The sequence below is a fragment of the Oncorhynchus kisutch genome, linkage group LG13 (genome assembly GCF_002021735.2).
Source record: "Oncorhynchus kisutch isolate 150728-3 linkage group LG13, Okis_V2, whole genome shotgun sequence".
In the NCBI taxonomy this organism is placed as follows: Eukaryota; Metazoa; Chordata; class Actinopteri; order Salmoniformes; family Salmonidae; genus Oncorhynchus; species Oncorhynchus kisutch.
The window spans coordinates 54,053,997-54,071,453 of record NC_034186.2 but is presented as its reverse complement, the minus strand read 5'-3'; the positions used below and the strand labels follow the sequence as shown (position 1 = coordinate 54,071,453).

The following is a 17,457-nucleotide window of genomic DNA, read 5'->3' as shown; positions in this document are numbered from 1 at the left end:
CAATGAATAGACAATTTCATTGCCATATCTGGGGTTTGTGTGAAGTTCTCTTTCCCACCCACGCGGTGGCAGTAGTTCATTTGGTGCGTTAAAACCCTGACATTTTCGCCTTCTCATCGTCGAGGTGGCGAGCCTTTAAACATGACCGTAATTACTGAAAAGGTTACGTTTGATATAAAGCAGATGTTGTCTATTTTGCCTGTGCGTTTTATTGTATGTCTTTGTTAGAAGTTAAATAACGTTTTAATATAGATTTGATTAATTGGCTATCTGAATTCATACTTAATTCATGTTTCTCTCTCAAACGCAACATCGCATAATTGTGCGGTAGTTTATACTCTATATATTACGATTACCACGATATGCGTGCTATACGCGTTCGGCCTTGAGTCCACACAAACAGGGGGGCATCAAGCCATTCATTGGGAGGAAGACAGAGAGAGGGGAAGAGCAATACAAACAGACAATATTCAAAGCTGGGGAATCAAAAGCTTGGGGTCCAAACTCAGGAACAAGTGTCCGACTGGAAGGCAGAATTAGTTAGTTTGAGATGGCGGAGGTAAGCGAGGTTTTGATGTCGGTTCTGTCCACAATTCGGGTTCCGAGGCCCGGGGACCGTGTCCACAAAGACGAATGCGCCTTGTCATTTTCTTCTCCGGTGAGTAACCCATCTTCTGATCGAACGTTATTAGCTTCGTATTAAACCTGTCTTTTTTTATATACACTTTTTCTTTGGGGCTGTTTTTTAATTTTTTTATGTGTATTACCAGTTATACAGCTAGCTAGGGGGTAGTTAGCTAGTCACAACAATAGCTAGTTAACGCGTTAACTAATTTGCTAACGTTACTGTAGCTACATTGAGAAACGTTAACGTTAGCCAGCTAACATCTTTACCATTCAGCTAACGTTGGCAAGCTGCTTGCCAACGTTTGCAACTTGCAATGAACTCGCAGTAACGTTACGTAGTTAGCCAACATTACATTTCAAGTTTAACGCTAGCTAGCCAGTTGGCTAACTATGGCTGTCACTCGACGTGTCATTCCAACTGTTTAGCTAACTGACTTGCTAGTTAGCATGCTAGAAAATCACACTGTCATTTGTTGTCATGATAATCTTCAGTGTTATGAGTTGGTCGCGTGGGAAACTTCAACTACTGTACGGTTACATGTTGTTGGGTAAACTAGCAGCTGTCCAGTTACCAAGACAGCCAATGTAATGCCTAACCCTTTTTAATGTTCTCGCATTTATTTTAACTTTTTTTAGGAGAGTGAAGGAGGCTTATATGTGTGCATGAACAGTTTCCTTGGGTTCGGCAGCCAGTATGTGGATAGACACCACACCAGGAGCGGACAGCGGGCTTACCTGCACATCTCCCGGACCCGCAAAGCTCCCGTGAGTTACACGCTGTTCCTTCAAACCTTTTACTGAAGTCTCTGGCTGAGTCTAGCCAGCAGTAGAGGCACTTGGGGCGGCAGGTAGCCTAGTGGTTGGCGCTTTTGATTCCCCAACCGAAAGGTTGCAAGATCGAATCCCAGAGCTGACAAGGTACAAATCTGTCGTTCTGTTAATTGAAAATAAGAATTTGTTTTTATAACTATTTACCAAGTTAAATAAAGGTAAAATAAAAATTGCGGCCATACAAACACATTGATACCAAATTTCAGTTGGTATCAAAAGTATTGACGGTACAAAAGTAATATAAGTGGCAGCATCTAATGAGGCCTGTTCAGCAGGTTTTAATTCCGTTTGGATTGCTCAAAGGCTATAAGAACAAATTCTTATTTTCAATGACAGCAGTGTGTGTTTCGTTCTGCCAGGGCAGGGGCAGAACGACCGATTTGTCAGCTCGGGGATTTGAACTTAAAACCTAGTCCAACACTCTAACCACTTGGCTACCCTGCCGCCCCACCTTTCTTGTGGATGGAGACATTCCACAATTCACAAAATTTGAACTGTCATTTTCCCCAGAAGGAAGATGAGGAGAACTCTGGATCCGGTGACCCACCCAAGAAGAAGCCAACCCGATTAGCCATAGGTAACAGCAGAGTTAACAGTAACACATTTTCAGCAGACAGGGCTATGAAGGTGCAAAGAATCCCGAGGCAGCCTTCAGGTGGGTGCCTGGGTACCAGTCTGTTTCTACGAACATTCCAATCCTTGTATTCCATGTCATGAAAAGCATGTGTTTAGCATATGATAAAGAGTGGAATGATAACTAAACATACTGGTACCCAGGCTAGCCTTTAGGGATGCTGACACCAACATTTTCCATTCTATCCAGTTGAACCAAAACTTTCAGAAATTACTCTGCCATGATAGATCGATGAAACTTATATCATGACTATTGACACTCCTCCTCCTCTCTCTATCTCAGGTATCGAGGGAGGGTTCAACGTGGAGCAGGAGCAGTATGAGGAGGAAGTAAAAGTCGTCCTCTTCCCTGATAGACAGGAAGTTGCATCCGATGACCTCGCCACCATGCCGGACCTTGTGAGAGAGCGGGTGAGACACTTTGTGGGTGAACACTTCAAGTGTTGCCTCAACTTTGCTAATTATCTCTTAAGAGTGTTGTGCATTTGTCTGTGTTTAGAAATAGGCCCTATCATATCCATGGGCATGTAGTTTTGAATCTCTTCATTCAGTGTGTGCATAGGAAACTGACAGGATTCTGCTTTTTTTTTTTGTCAGAGGGAATGGTCGGGGAGATGGAAATTAATTATAATTTGTCCTCTGCAAATTGACCACAGCTAAGCCCAAAAGAGATTGTGTTTGAAAATAATTGAGACACGATCACAAATTTTTGTTGTTGTTGTGGGGAATACTTGGGAACAGATTTCCTGAAGTAAACTAATTTTGGCTGAATTTAGTATTTTTTGGGAACCCTCCACCAATTATTATTATTATTTTTTTACAAAACTTTGAGGGGCAAAAAAAACACTAGCGGGAGGGTTCTGGCCTACGGGCAGCCTGTTGACGACCCCTGCTCTAGGTATTACACTTCATATAAATTGACCATGCATTCTTGTTGTAACCTTCTCTATATCCCTATAGGTATCTCTAGCCATGGCAGGGCTGATGTCTGCAGACTCAGTGTCTCATGCCCTGCAGGTGCAGCAGTGGGACGGCGAGGTGCGGGCGGAGTCCCGGCACGCCGTCGAACTCAAGCAGCTCGACAACGGCACCAAGATCCCTCCCAGGTGAGAGACTGGTTAGGCTAGGTTGTTGTTCTGAGCTGGCATTGGCTACAATGTCACGAGCACTCCAGCATTAAAGGAACTTACACGGTGACAATTTTCCTCCTTTTTGCTTCATAAATGTCCATTAATTTTATTATAGACTAGGACCCTATACAAGGTCTGATAGTGTAATTAATAGATTAAATAATGTATGTCAATATGTAGCCTAAATAAATGTTTCGGTGAATGATCGTTAATTCTCTATCAATCTCTCATTGTCCCTACATCTTCCACTCCACCATTTGATGATTCTCTTTCTCTCTCTGGCTCTCCCCACCCCTCCATCTCTTTCCCCCCTTTTGCTCCATCTCTGTCTTCCAGTGGTTGGCGGTGTGAGGTGTGTGACCTGCAGGAGAACCTGTGGATGAACCTGTCGGACGGAAGGGTGTTCTGCGGTCGCAGGTATTTTGACGGCTCCGGGGGGAACAACCATGCCCTCCTGCACTTCCAGCAATCGGGACACCCTCTAGCCGTCAAACTGGGCACCATCACCCCCGACGGAGCAGGTGATGACAACACAATACAAATACTTGGACACTTGAAACAACACAATACATTTTTATTTACCAAGTGCTTCTCACTTGTCCCAGTATTCCAGCAGTCACCAAATCCCTATTGAGAAGCTTACCCTTATTAAAAATGGAAGATTAAGAAAACACTGGCAAGGAAAAGGACTCTGAGACTTAAGTCTGACTCGAAGACAGTTGTAACTGGGTAAGAGGCTATATTCTTTGAGCTTTTGATGTCTGACTTGCTTCTGTGGCCTTTCCAGATGTGTACTCCTATGACGAGGATGATATGGTACTGGATCCAAAGCTCCCCGAACACCTGTCCCACTTTGGCATCGACATGATGACCATGGAAAAGGTAGGACTGCCGAAATCAATAAAGATACAGCGTCTCGATGGGCAGGCTCTATCCTGCTGCAGTGTTGTGGTTTAAGGACTCTTCTTCTTTAGTGACAGACATTTTCCTTCATGAATAAGGACTATACTTTTCCGTACTTGCCGTACCAGTGTTTTAGTGACAAAATTATGTTCAAAGCTGGCCTGGCCCCATTTTAAATAGCTCATATTTATTGTGTTATAACAACAAAATGAGAGATGGGGCTTATTGTGAGATCAGTCCTCTCCATCTGGTTCATCAGTCATTGTTTTTCCCTCTCCGGTTCCTTCCCCGTTTCTCTTTTCTCTCTCCTCGACACCTCTCTTCCCCTGCAGACGGAGCATACGATGACAGAGCTAGAGATAGCGGTGAACCAGCGTGTGGGGGAGTGGGAGGTGATCCAGGAGTCAGGGGCCACCCTCCGGCCTCTGTCAGGCCCCGGCCTCACCGGCATGAAGAACCTGGGCAACAGCTGCTACCTCAACTCGGTCATGCAAGTCCTCTTCACCGTGCCTGACTTCCAGAGCAAGTCAGTAACCGTCTATCACTTCTACCTCTTAGTCTGCGTCCCAGATTCAACGCTATTCCTTTTCTGGTGCACTACTTTTGACGGATTGTGAAAAGAGTGCTGGAAAATACTCACGAAACCCCTCTGTCGTGTGTGTACCCCGCCTCAGGTACGTCTCCAACATTGACAAGATCTTCGATGAAGCTCCAAGCGACCCCACCCAGGACTTCAAAACCCAAGTGTGAGTTTCCACCAAATGCTGCTTTTTTCCCCCCCAGTGTAACATACACACACAAACTTAACGTTGTTAACCATTTCGTCTCAAACATAAATAAGGTTCATTAACCCTGCCCTTTCCCAACAACCTTGAGACTACACACACCTGCGTCTGGAAGTAGCACAGAGTCGGGGTTATAACAAAAGTGTATTCAAAGCTAGTCACACTGGCATACAACTGTTATGGCACACATGCATAGTCATTGGCACTGTGAGAGGCATGTGTTATGTTTAGATGGACAGTAGGTCATTGTCTAAAGGCCAGCCTTTCTCCACCAGATGTCATTAACTGTTCACTTATCTGAGCAAAAACAATCAATTTCTATGGCCACTGCCAGCATTAGATAAAATACAGGGATGGTAATTGTTAGCACTTATTTTTAAGTATTTGAAAAACAATGCAGGCTAAAAACCTATCTGCAGGCTTAGGACCAAATCTCCTTCAACACTTCCCAATAATTTAGAAGAGTTTTAAGAAGTAGAATTTCTCCCGATGGATCAGTAATTCCTGTTTTTATTATCCTCTATTTCATTTTTTTTAACTGGACTTTATTCCAATGTTGTTTTGGTGTTCAACATCTCTTCCTTATTTCAGAGCAAAGCTGGGCTATGGTCTGTTGTCGGGCGAGTATTCCAAACCAGCACCTGACCCCGGAGAGGGCTCTGAACCCAGCTCTGAACCCAGAGTAAGTGAATGGAAGCACTGGAAGATTGTGCAGAAGTTTTTCTTAAGTCAGAATGCTAGCAACCTGGCGCACTGGCGCCTCAAACACCTGCCTCCAAAATGAAAAGATTTGTCCAGTTGTTTACAATTAAGCGATTGTGTGTTCACTTTCCAAGTGTATTGTCTAAATAATTTTTTTTTGTTTTGTTTCCAGGGTGACCAGGTTGGCATAGCGGCACGCATGTTCAAAGCACTTGTTGGGCGGGGCCACCCAGAGTTCTCCACCAATCGGCAACAAGACGCCCAGGAGTTCTTATTACACTTCATTAATATGGTGGAGGTAAAGTCATCCCATACTCCATACCTTTCCATCTTCTGTCATCAGATTTTTCCCTCCTGTCGTACCCCATTTTCTTAGTTTTGTTTTATTAACCTCCACTTCAGAGAAACTGTCGTTCGGGGGTGAACCCGTCTGAAGCCTTCCGTTTCTTAGTAGAGGAGAGGATCGTGTGTCAGCAATCACAGAAAGCAAAGTACACGCAGAGGGTGGACTACATCCTCCAGCTACCTGTGCCCATGGACCAGGCCACCAACACCGGTGAGGGGCTCAAGGGAAATGTAGTTTGTGTCAGCGAGTCTACTTCTTCTCCATCAACTGCCCTTGTTTTGATTGAAGCCTCATTAAATAAGTCAACCAACAAGTTTTTATAAGTCAAATGCACTACCGTTCAAAAGTTTGGGGTCACTTAGAAATACATGAAATGAGTTGCAAAATGAATAGGAAATATAGTCATGATGTTGACAAAGTTGTAAATAATGATTTTTAATTGAAATAATTGTGTCCTTCAAACTTTGCTTTCGTCAAAGAATCCTCCATTTGCCGCAATTACAGCCTTATATACCTTTGGCATTCTAGTTGTCAATTTGTTGAGGTAATCTGAAGAGATTTCACCCCATGCTTCCTGAAGCACCTCCCACAAGTTGGGTTGGCTTGATGGGCACTTCTTACGTACGGTCAAGATGCTCCCACAACAGCTCAATAGGGTTGAGATCTGGTGACTGTGCTGGCCACTCCATTATAGACAGAATACCAGCTGACTGCATCTTCCGTAAATAGTTCTTGCATAGTTTGGAGCTGTGCTTTGGGTCATTGTCCTGTTTTAGTAGGAAATTGGCTCCAATTAAGCGCCGTCCACAGGGTATGGCATGGCATTGCAAAATGGAGTGATAGCCTTTGTCCTTCAAGATCCCTTTTACCCTGTACAAAGCTCTCACTTTACCATCACCAAAGCACCCCAGACCATCACATTGCCTTGTCCATGCTTGACAGATGGCGTCAAGCACTCCTCCAGCATCTTTTCATTTTTTCTGCGTCTCACGAATGTTGTTCTTTGTGATCAGAACACCTCAAACTTAGATTTGTCTGTCCATAACACTTTTTTCCAATCTTCCTCTGTCCAGTGTCTGTGTTCTTTTTCCCATCCTAATCATTTATTTTTATTGGCCAGTCTGAGAACTTTTTCTTTGCAACTCTGCCAAGAAGGCCAGCATCCCGGAGTCACCTCTTCACTGTTGACGTTGAGACGGGTGTTTTGCGGGTACTATTTAATGAAGCTGCCAGTTGAGGATTTGTGAGGCGCCTGTTGCTCAAACTAGACACACTGATGTACTTGTCCTCTTGCTCAGTTGTGCACCATGGCCTCCCACTCCTCTTTCTATTCTGGTTAGAGACAGTTTGCACTGTTCTGTGAAGGTATTACACAGCGTTGTATGAGATCTTCATTTTCTTGGCAATTTCTCACATGGAATTGCCTTCATTTCTCAGAACAGGAATAGACTGACGAGTTTCAGAAGAAGGTTCCTTGTTTCTGGCCATTTTGAGCCTGTAATCAGACCCACAAATGCTGATGCTCCAGATACTCATCTAGTCTAAAGTTTTATTGCTCCTTTAATCAGCACAACAGTTTTCAGCTGTGCTAACATAATTGCAAAAGGGTTTTCTAATGATCATTTAGCCTTTTTAAAATTATGAACTTGGATTAGCTAACACAACGTGCCATTGGAACACAGGAGTGATGGTTGCTGATAATGGGCCTTTGTACACCTATGTAGATATTCCATAAAAAATCTGCTGTTTCCAGCTACAATAGCCATTTACAACATTAACAATGTCTACACTGTATTTCTGATCAATTTGATGTTATTTTAATGGACAAAAATGTGCTTTTCTTTCAAAAACAAGGACATTTCTAAGTGACCCCAAAATTTTGAACGGTAGTGTATATTCTTCATAAAATAACATTTATTTAAATGTAAAAAATAAATTGTGTCTCTATCAGAGGAGCTGCAGGAGGCTGAGCGTCGGCGCGAGGAGGCAGACTCGTCGGGAGCCCCTCCCCCCGCGCCGGTGCGCGCCTGTATCCCGTTCACAGCGTGCATGGCGGCGCTCAGCGAACCGGAGACTCTCACAGACTTCTGGAGCTCCGCTGCGCAGGCCAAGACCACTGCCACCAAGTATGACAACGCACATGATTCAGTCAGTCAGTCAGTCAGTCAGTCAGTCAGTCAATCAATCTATCATCAGTTTCCCGGTCAATGAAATGTATTTCCCAACTCCAGTCCACGAGTACCCACCACAGCACAGATTTTTGTTATAGCCCCGGACAGGCACGCCTGATTCGACTTGTCAACTAATCATCAAGCCCTCAATGAGTTGAATCAGATGAGTTTGTCCGGGGGGGGGTACCACAAAAATCTGTGCTGTTGGGGGGACTGGAGTTGTAAAACACCACTGAATTAAATCATCCATCAATCAATGCATTTTCCTAGGGAAAATGTTGTTTGTAATTAGTCTCCCTCTCTCTCTCTTCATCCCTCTTTCAGGACCACCCGCTTTGCCTCTTTCCCTGACCACATGGTTATCCAGGTTAAGAAGTTCACTTTTGGACAGGACTGGGTCCCCAAGAAACTGGGTGAGTAGTCTGCTCTGCACACAGTGTAAACAAGGTCTATGTGATCTTCTGTATTGAATTGTATTGTCATTTACATACGCATGCAACATCTACACCTGTGGGTTATCACAGACGCTATCAGTTAAATTCACGTGGGAAATGCCACTGTAGTTTCTTGACAAGTCCAAGGAACCACAGATGAAATGACTTTTCCATTAATGGGAGAACTGAAACGTTAGATTAATGTGGCACAGTCCCGGTCAACTAAATAGATGTTTGTTTATCCCTGCAGACGTAAGCATCGACGTTCCCGACACGCTGGACCTGACTGCACTCCGTGGGACCGGCCAGCAGCCGGGGGAGGAGCTTCTGCCAGAGGTGGCCCCACCCCCTCTCATGACCCCTGACGTGGAGGTCAAAGGTATCCTGGGTTCCCACGGCAACGAGGAGGACGACTCGCTCTACTCCCCACTACTGTGTCAGTCTGTCTTTTCTGATCTTCCCTTCCTTCATCCTGTTGTCCCGTCACCATCTTTTCCTTTCTTCTTTCCCTCTTTTATGTTTTCTCCATGTTTTTGTGTTCAAACCTTTTTTGAAGTTTGTTTTTGTATTTTCAATGAGGTGATGTGGTGCAAAAGAGACTTGGTTTGCTCTTATTGTCCAGAATATGAGTTTAGTATGGTTTGCCAACATGTGGTTTTATTTCGTTGTCCGTCTCCAAATGTCCAGTTTCTCAGCAGTTAGGTCCATTCATGACATCCTTATTGTTGCTGCTGTCTGTGGAGTGCATCCACATAATTAGACCCTGTCCCCTCCTCGCTCGCTCTCTATCTCTCAGCCCCAGTCCTGGACGACTCCACCGTGTCCCAGTTATGTGAGATGGGATTCCCACTGGAGGCCTGCAGGAAGGCTGTGTACTATACTGGGAATACTGGAATCGACGCAGCCATGAACTGGGTCATGGGCCATATGGACGACCCAGGTGGGATCAGTTGTGCCAAATACACCATCACACGTGTGTCTGTCATGGATGTAGGGCTGTAAGTGGGTGGTGGTTGTTGAGAAATGTAAGTGATTTAATTAGATAGTATGGACTGCCATGTGTTTGAATGTGAAGTAGAACCAGTCAGTAATTTCCAGCAATGTTGTTACTCAAGTTTTACAATAGTAATTTCACTATTACATTCTTGTTTCCTCCACATCTGTGGATTGGCTGCAGATTTCTCCGCTCCCATGGTGTTGCCAGGCACCAGCTCGGCTCCCGGAACCACGCCCACAGAGAGCGTTTCTGAGGAGCACCTAGCAACCATCGTCTCCATGGGCTTCAGCCGAGACCAGGCCACGCGAGCACTGAGGGCCACGGTGAGACAGTGTTCCCTTAACATTACTACCCTTCACATCTAGCACTGCTGTAGTGACAGCACTCCTTGATGTTGCTTCAAAGAAATAATACAAAAACTGCAGTCAGCTTTCACACATGCTCAGTAGCTGTATTCACCTTGTGGAATTTACTGATATGATTAGACCTTTGGCACAATATACTCTATTCTAGCACACGGTTGAAGTTCACACTCATTTGTGCTGCTGGTCAGGTCTCCAACCTTTAACCAAGTGGTCTCTCCTATCCCTCTCTTCCAGAGTAACGTCCTAGAGCGCGCCGTGGACTGGATCTTCTCCCACCTTGATGATCTAGAGTCCATGGAAGTTTCGGAGGGGGGCCGCTCGGCCGCCGAGAGTGAGGGGTCCAGGGAGCCCCCTCCTGGGCCTAAAGTCCGAGACGGACCTGGCAGTAAGTCAACAGTGAGAGGAAGGGAGTGGGTTCAGTTTGGGTTGGATGTTTGAACATATTTTAATATTCTCTTCAAGCATCTTTTTTTTGTTTTTTGAAATTATAAGAACAGGTATGCACTCCCGGAAAACAAAGAATATACTCCTTTTTTCCCCCCTCAACATGTATTGGTTATTGACTTACTCTTTGTGGAAAGCATATTTAAATGTGTTTTGACAATACGCACAGACTCCAAATTGATGTCCATTTGCAGTATAGATGCACACTGTCACTGTCTCTTTTGCATGCCTTGTTTTTTCTCCTCTATCCCCCCCACTCCTCTCCCTCCCCCTTTCTTCCAGAGTATGAGCTGTTTGCCTTCATCAGTCACATGGGCACGAGCACTATGTGCGGCCACTACGTCTGCCACATCAAGAAGGACCAACAGTAAGCGCCATCCTCTTTCATTTCATATAGAAGAAACCACTCCTTTATACACACACTTGATACATGAATGTCGTTCTACTTAATACCCCACTGCTGTGGCGCACGGTGTTGCTATTGAGATTCTGTGGCTATAACAATCTCGACAAAGCTTTAAAGTACTGTTTCTTGTCTTCTCATGTCTGTCTGTGCCTTTTTCTCTTCTCTCACTCACAGATGGGTTATCTTTAACGATCAGAAAGTGTGTGCCTCAGAGAAGCCGCCTAAGGACCTGGGTTACCTCTACTTCTACCGGAGAGTCACCGAGTGAACGGAGGGGGGCAGAGTTTAACTTGGGGAGGGGAAGAGGGTCGCTAACATGTACACACTGTCACACTGAGCTACTAAGAATGCTCTGACACAAGCTTCTGAACTGACAAATGTAGGGTTTAAATAAATACACTTTTCCTACAGCTATGTATGCAGACACAGGCAGGTGGAATGGAAGGGGTGTTTAAAGGAGAAGTGTCTTTTTTCCATTTTTATTTCACTTTTACGATAAACACTGTAGTGTTGGTGGAAGGCTGCTGGTGTGTTCACCCCTTCTAAGTCTATACTCATCTTGCAACTGACACCAGTCAACTCATAATAGATACTGGTATCATTATACAGTGTCTAATGCAACAATGTTGCCACCCCCCACTTCCCTGAACAACATGCCACTCATCTCTTATTGACTAGCATCTGTTGTGTTGTCATTGCTTCTTAAGCCAAGCACCGCCTCCCTTCTCTCCCCCTTCTGTTTTCCGACATGGCATTTTCATAAGTTCGGCATCCACAGTAATAGAGAGAGTTAATATACAAAAAAATGTCATAAAATGTGTATTAAAAAAACCTAAACCAAACTGGTTGTTCTTTCAAGTGTGATGAGGGTGATATCTGGTGTAGTTTTGTTTATTTTGTTAAAATAAATAACTTTTTGTTACTTCTGCTGTGACAAAATAAAGATGTCTTTCTGCTGCCCCTGCTTGTTGTGTGATTGTGTTGAGATGGATGTGACTGGTCGTCTAGTGGCCCTGCTGCGCTGGGTCCTTACATTCAGGCTCTTACTGAAGAGCCAGGGACACCAGGTGAGTCATGGTGCTCTGCACTGGCAGTCAACATCTTCCTCAGGTTTGTTACATGACAGGGACACATGGTGAGAGTGCAATCATAGGTCCTGTCTTCATCACGGGGTGGGAGTGGGATCATTGTGTGGCTTGGAGGGGGGTTAATTGGTTGATATCAGTTATACCTGATGCCATACTGCATTGTGACTCATTTTACTTTGGCTGTTACTAGGATCTTCAAATAACTAATTTAGTAGTCTTTCAGGTGTGTATATCTTCATGGCCACATGCATGGAAGACCCAAGGCCATCCCATTGATTAATATCAGTTTTGCCATTCGATTTATTTGGATGATAGACTATCCGACATTTATTTTCTTTAATAGCGTGGTTTTATGAGGTCGATTTTTAAAGTAGGCTACAATTGATCATGCAAAAGCACATACTATATTTACATTAGACGTTCAGGCGGTATCGCGGTCAAGTTCACGTTATAAAGGATCATCACAAAATATGTCACGATACTTGTTAGTTATATGCAGTCAGTCAGCGCAAATGCAATGTTTCCCATATACAGCACATTTTGTAGATTGCACCTTTAATAGTAAGGAGCCCATTTCCTATGAAGTTGGGTCACTGTGGTGGAAGGTAAATACAGAATCAAATAAGGAGTTTGCAAAGGCGCATGCAGGTAGCATGCGGAAACCCACAATCTTTCCAAAGTGCAGAAGTTTTTTCTTCGATCTCATTCTGCTCTACTGTCACTATCCTCAAAGCATACTCATTAGTGTATTGTCGCGTAAGGATTTTTTTTCTCCGATTTTTGTAACCTAAGACGTTTTGAGAATCCAGTTCAGGTAAATTACAAATCAGATCAGGTAATATTAATGTTTCCGTATGTTTTGTAGGAGCTAGTTCAGTTACATGGGCTATATAGTTTGTTTGTTTTTTACCCGGAGAGGAGTTTTATTTTAATTTTTTTAACGTGGGAAATGCTGAAGGCAAGAGGGAACGGATAATCAACCCTTAACAGTTTAATTTAGACACAACTATATTGCACAAATCCATTTTTCTGGACGAAGCCATCCTAAATATTTTGGTTTCATTTTGTTAAAACACTCCCGGACCGGACTAAAATATGATTAACTCAGATGCTTCTTAGTTGGGGTGTGGGAAGAGTCTGACTTCAGGGAAATGGCAGTTAATACACTGAATTTAGACTACCAAACGTATATTTAGACTGAATCACCATCTCTTCAAAGTAAGTTACTAAATATAGTCCAGTTTGTGACACTCTATGAAATGGGAATTTACATTATCTGTAATTTATTGTAGTGAGCTTTGAAAATATTGATATATGTCGAGTGTTTAAAATTCATTAAAATGTTGATGATGGTAGTATGATTAACTAAAGAAAATCTACATTTTCATCAAGTTTTTTGGCATTTTTATGTTTACTTTTTGAAAATACAAATATTAACAGACAAACACCAACAAATGTCAAAACTGATAGGCTGATGCAAAAAAAATCGTTTCAGCCTGTGAGGCCTGGCCTTAAAACTGTTGAATCACCACGATCAAGTAGGCTATTACAATGTTCCATAACACACAAGGAAATGTAGGATGTTTCATTAACTTGAATAATTATATGTGTAAAAAAAAAAAAATGTTATAGCAAATGAATCGCTCTTTATCAATAGTATATCAATTAGATATTGTAGCATAGGCTTTTATCGAACAGGCATCTACGTTTTTAACCATGCTTTATTTGTTAGGCTACTTCTTTGCAAATAAATCAACCATAGATTAACCGCCTACTCAATAGTCTACACAATATCAAACAATAATTGTCTGTAGCCTATCACTGTTTGTGAGTTAATCAAGGCGAGGTAATACATCATGATAATACGAATCTAAGAATCATTTGGCTACTGCATTTTTGTCCATTTCAAATTTGTGGTTAGAAACCACAAGTTCGCTCAAACAGAAGCACATGTAAGAACATAGTCTAGATTAAAGTCTACTTAGAAATGTACTTAAGCCAAACAAACGTTTAAGATCATTTTTATAGAATATATTTGACATTTTAGATGTTTCAAAAGTGTCAATCTCTCCTTAAAATGTTCTATGCATTTTGACTGCAAGAATGTAATTTAAATTTGAATTCCAGATTTCAGATAAAATGTCCAATATGAAGACCTTGTCCTGGTTTCTGTTTGGTGGGTAAAGATCTACACTACATGATTGAAATATTAAAATGTTATTGTATTAATTTTACTCTTACTTTGACCCTTCTCTCTCACACACACACACACACACACACACACACACACACACACACACACACACACACACACACCTTTTTCTCTTCTTTCTCTTTCTATTACATTCAAAGGGCCTTATGGGCATGGGAAACATATGTTTACATTGCCAATGGAAGTGGAATAGACTATTAACAAAAGGGATATAAACAAGGGAACTAAAAACCATCCAAAATGAACAGTAAACATTTTACACTAACAAAAGTCATTTCAAATGTTATATTGCTGGCTATGTACAGTGTTGTAACAATGTGCAAATAGTATGAAAGGGAAAATAAATGAACAGATATCTCTCTCTCTATGAATTCAATTTCAATTCAGTATGCTTAGTTGAAATGGAAAGTTAATAATAAATAATAATACCAAGTAACAGAAGTACTTAAACAATAATAAAGTGATTGCAGTACTTTCTCTCCCTCTCTTATTATCTCTCTTTCTCCGCTCAGCCCTGTGTATTCTCCATGTGGTGGGTGAGGTGATCTACAAGAGAATTGGTCTGCCCGTCAATATTGATTGTGGAGTCAAGACCTCTAACAAGGATGTAGAGTGGAGACATAAAGCTGTGGGAGGAAGTGAATCTGTGTCGATCATGGGCATTAAAGGGAAGACTGGCAACCAGCGGAAAGGTGGATAGAAGAGAGCTCATTATAAAGAAATAAATGGGTTATTTCATGAAAAAGTAGCAGTGACAATAAGTGTTTCCTAAAATACTGCAGAGATCATATGAAGTATAACAAATGTACACATGGCGTTTTGTACGTGTTCATTATAGTCTTTGTCTTTTCCCCATGCCAGGAAATGCTCCCATGGTTGAAAGGGCGAAAATAAGAGGGGACAAGCTGGAAATCTCTGCTCTACAGGGTGGTGACGCCGGACTTTACATCTGTATGGTGGACGGGAAAAAGATGGATCACAGACTCAACATTGTCACAGGTGTCACTCCACATAGGGGTTATGGGGGTGTTTAGCAAGTGAATGTGGACACCAGTCCTGCAAACTAGCAGTTTTTATAGCAGTGATAATGAAGTGATATTATTATTGCTAGTACATTTGAATGACACCACCCAAGCAGATCTGGGTTCAAATACTATTTTGAATGCTGTATCTGCTTGATTGAGCTTCCATGTTGCAATGGAACCAATAGAAACGTCTCAAAAGTGCAATCCCCATCCACTTAGCACTCCAGGCAGGATAAAGCTAATATAATATTTAAAATAGTATTTAAACCCAGGTCTACACCAGAGGCAAATTATAATGGAAGAATTAATGTGGCGAAAGCTTCCATGTTCAATTTAGACATTTCTCCCTCTGTCTCTTCTCTCCCTATCTTTTCCTCCTCTCTTTCTTTTCATACTCTACCCCTCCCTCTTTATTCCCCCCCCCCCTCTCCTGTCTGTACCAGTCAATGTCCATCCCACCAATGTCCTCATCCAAGGCACCAATGCTATCCTCGAGTGCCAGGTGACCGGAGTGGATCCCTTGCCCAGTGTGGAGTGGCTTAGTCCAGGTGGAATGGCGGCAGGGGCCCCTGTACGACCTGGCTTTGGGAATGTCTCTTTCAGCTCTGTGGCCCTGTCAGACACAGGAGAATGGACATGTCAGATTACTCAGAATGAGAAGATACACAAAGAGACTCAGACCATCAATGTGAAAAGTAGGTAAAAGGTGGTTTTGGTAGCATCCCCAATACAATCATGATAAAAATGAAAATAACAATGCTTTTGTCTTTTCTCTCCCAGGTTTGTTGACTGCTAAGCCCCTCTTGCCGGTGAAGGGCCCAGATGATGAGCAGGGTCACAGTGGACCTAACTCTGATGTAAAAACTGTGACAGCTTGCGATCACTGTGAGTATCACTACTTTATGAACACTGTATACTGATTCATAGTTTTATTTTCATCATGGTAAAGGTATTGGAAGCTCTTACTTGATTCAATCCCTCCTGGACATTGGTCAATTCAGGGTGGGAGGAGGGGTTGTTGAAAAAGTAAAAACAACAAAATACTTTGTTTCTCATTAATCGAAAGTGATTCAATAAAATCAATTATTCACAAAAGAAACTATGGTACATTCTATCTCCACACCATTTGACAGATAGGGAACAAATCCTAACTTGAAAAACCAGTGTAAAATGCCAAATTTCGAGTCAATTTCGAGTGCATTGACGTCAATACGGAGATTTTGTAGTGTGTGTCACTTCAAGGTCTTCACTGAGGCGCTCCCTGGTTGTGTGTCTCTCAGGTACCAAAGGCAGCCAGCAGCCCGTTGAGGGGGTGTCCATGCTGGGCTTAAGCCTGTGGGTGTGGGTGGCAGTGGGAGCAGGATGCTTGGTCGTGGTCTTACTCCTGGTGACCATTGTTCTCCTGTACCACAGGAACAAAATAATTAAGGTAAGGAGACAGGCAGGAGGGGAGGGAGGGATCAATGAAAATGTCACTGCCAAACCTATAACCCAAAGTGATCTATAAGCAATATAATATATAACATAAGCAATATTTATATATATATATATATATTTTAAGTCTGTACAGAAAGCTGTATTGGTCTGCTAATACAAGACTAGTAAAGGCCCAGTGCACGCACTACTGGTTTGAGAGAAAAATATATATTTTTATTAATAACTTTTTAAAATTATGATTCTTCAGGGGGTGCTGCAGCACCCAGACTTCCCACAGCTATGTCTATAACCCAATTAAATATTAATTTAGTTATATTCAAGTGGAGCAAGTGCTTAACAGCAAATGAAAGAGAAAGACAATACTTTTTTTTGCTCCCTCAGAGAAGAGCCCGGAAGGTGAAGAACAACAGAGAGCCCTTGAAGTCCAACGACTACTGCCAGTGTAACCGGTAGCTACTCTATTGCTATATCTAGTAGAATCATAGAAGGGAATTTCTGCACACTGTGTATTCCTGAACGGTCACATAGACCAGTGGTTTTCAAACCTCCCCCTTTACAATTTGTTGTAGCTCTGAACTAGCTCACCTGATTCGCCTATTCAAGTGCTTGATGATTAGTTTTCAAGTTGAATCAGGTTTGCCGGCTATGGAAATAATAGTTAAAATACACGGAACTGTGTAATATAAAGTAGTTAGTGATACATTGTCAAGTTTAATATTGTAACACATGTATTTCACAGCGCACTAGTGGGTCCACCTCGGAGGACACAGAGGCTGTACCACTGAAACAGCGCTGATGGAGCGGAGCATTATGGGCTGGAACAGGCTTGATCGACGACACAGGGTGGAAGGAAAAATGAGAGAGAGAGAGAGAGAAAAGTAGTCTTATACAGTTAGAGTGACCCAAGGGAGAGAGAGGGGG

The 17,457-nt window shown here is 42.6% G+C and overlaps 2 protein-coding genes across 7 annotated transcripts; both read left to right on the top strand.

The window, feature by feature from the left end:
* Positions 1 to 118: 118 nt before the first annotated feature.
* Positions 119 to 11,734, top strand: LOC109902183 (ubiquitin carboxyl-terminal hydrolase 5). 4 transcript variants are annotated; one of them, XM_031786563.1, is made up of 20 exons: positions 119 to 658; positions 1,264 to 1,392; positions 1,969 to 2,035; positions 2,375 to 2,502; positions 3,052 to 3,197; positions 3,558 to 3,742; positions 4,009 to 4,103; positions 4,457 to 4,650; positions 4,799 to 4,870; positions 5,501 to 5,591; positions 5,784 to 5,909; positions 6,014 to 6,167; positions 7,909 to 8,083; positions 8,453 to 8,541; positions 8,813 to 8,941; positions 9,359 to 9,502; positions 9,740 to 9,882; positions 10,159 to 10,309; positions 10,651 to 10,735; positions 10,949 to 11,664. In XM_031786563.1, the coding sequence occupies exons 1-20, from the start codon at positions 551 to 553 to the stop codon at positions 11,040 to 11,042; spliced, it is 2,505 nt and encodes an 834-aa protein (XP_031642423.1). In that variant the 5' UTR covers positions 119 to 550; the 3' UTR covers positions 11,043 to 11,664. The 4 variants fall into 4 exon arrangements, with proteins under 4 accessions (XP_031642423.1, XP_031642424.1, XP_020353908.2 ...); XM_031786564.1 differs by having other exon boundaries at positions 166 to 658; positions 1,972 to 2,035; XM_020498319.2 differs by having other exon boundaries at positions 388 to 658; positions 8,813 to 8,998; positions 10,949 to 11,734.
* A 746-nt stretch (positions 11,735 to 12,480) lies between these two features.
* LOC109902184 (uncharacterized) lies at positions 12,481 to 17,386 on the top strand. 3 transcript variants are annotated; one of them, XM_020498320.2, is made up of 9 exons: positions 12,481 to 12,676; positions 13,990 to 14,038; positions 14,587 to 14,766; positions 14,936 to 15,073; positions 15,543 to 15,794; positions 15,880 to 15,984; positions 16,380 to 16,528; positions 16,918 to 16,985; positions 17,276 to 17,386. In XM_020498320.2, exons 2-9 carry the CDS (start codon positions 14,002 to 14,004, stop codon positions 17,319 to 17,321), a joined length of 975 nt encoding a protein of 324 aa, XP_020353909.1. In that variant the 5' UTR covers positions 12,481 to 12,676; positions 13,990 to 14,001; the 3' UTR covers positions 17,322 to 17,386. The 3 variants fall into 3 exon arrangements, with proteins under 3 accessions (XP_020353909.1, XP_020353910.1, XP_020353912.1); XM_020498321.2 differs by having other exon boundaries at positions 12,543 to 12,697; XM_020498323.2 differs by having other exon boundaries at positions 12,595 to 13,080.
* The last annotated feature ends 71 nt before the right edge of the window (positions 17,387 to 17,457 follow it).

Excerpts from the sequence above, each read along its gene's own strand:
- LOC109902183 (XM_020498319.2), top strand. The coding sequence starts at position 551 with ATGGCGGAGGTAAGCGAGGTTTTGATGTCGGTTCTGTCCACAATTCGG. Across the intron at positions 659-1,263 it reads CCTTGTCATTTTCTTCTCCG|GAGAGTGAAGGAGGCTTATA; the intron begins GTGAGTAACCCA and ends AACTTTTTTTAG. Across the intron at positions 4,104-4,456 it reads ACATGATGACCATGGAAAAG|ACGGAGCATACGATGACAGA; the intron begins GTAGGACTGCCG and ends CTTCCCCTGCAG.
- LOC109902184 (XM_020498320.2), top strand. The coding sequence starts at position 14,002 with ATGTCCAATATGAAGACCTTGTCCTGGTTTCTGTTTG. Across the intron at positions 14,767-14,935 it reads GACTGGCAACCAGCGGAAAG|GAAATGCTCCCATGGTTGAA; the intron begins GTGGATAGAAGA and ends TCCCCATGCCAG. Across the intron at positions 15,985-16,379 it reads TGTGACAGCTTGCGATCACT|GTACCAAAGGCAGCCAGCAG; the intron begins GTGAGTATCACT and ends TGTGTCTCTCAG.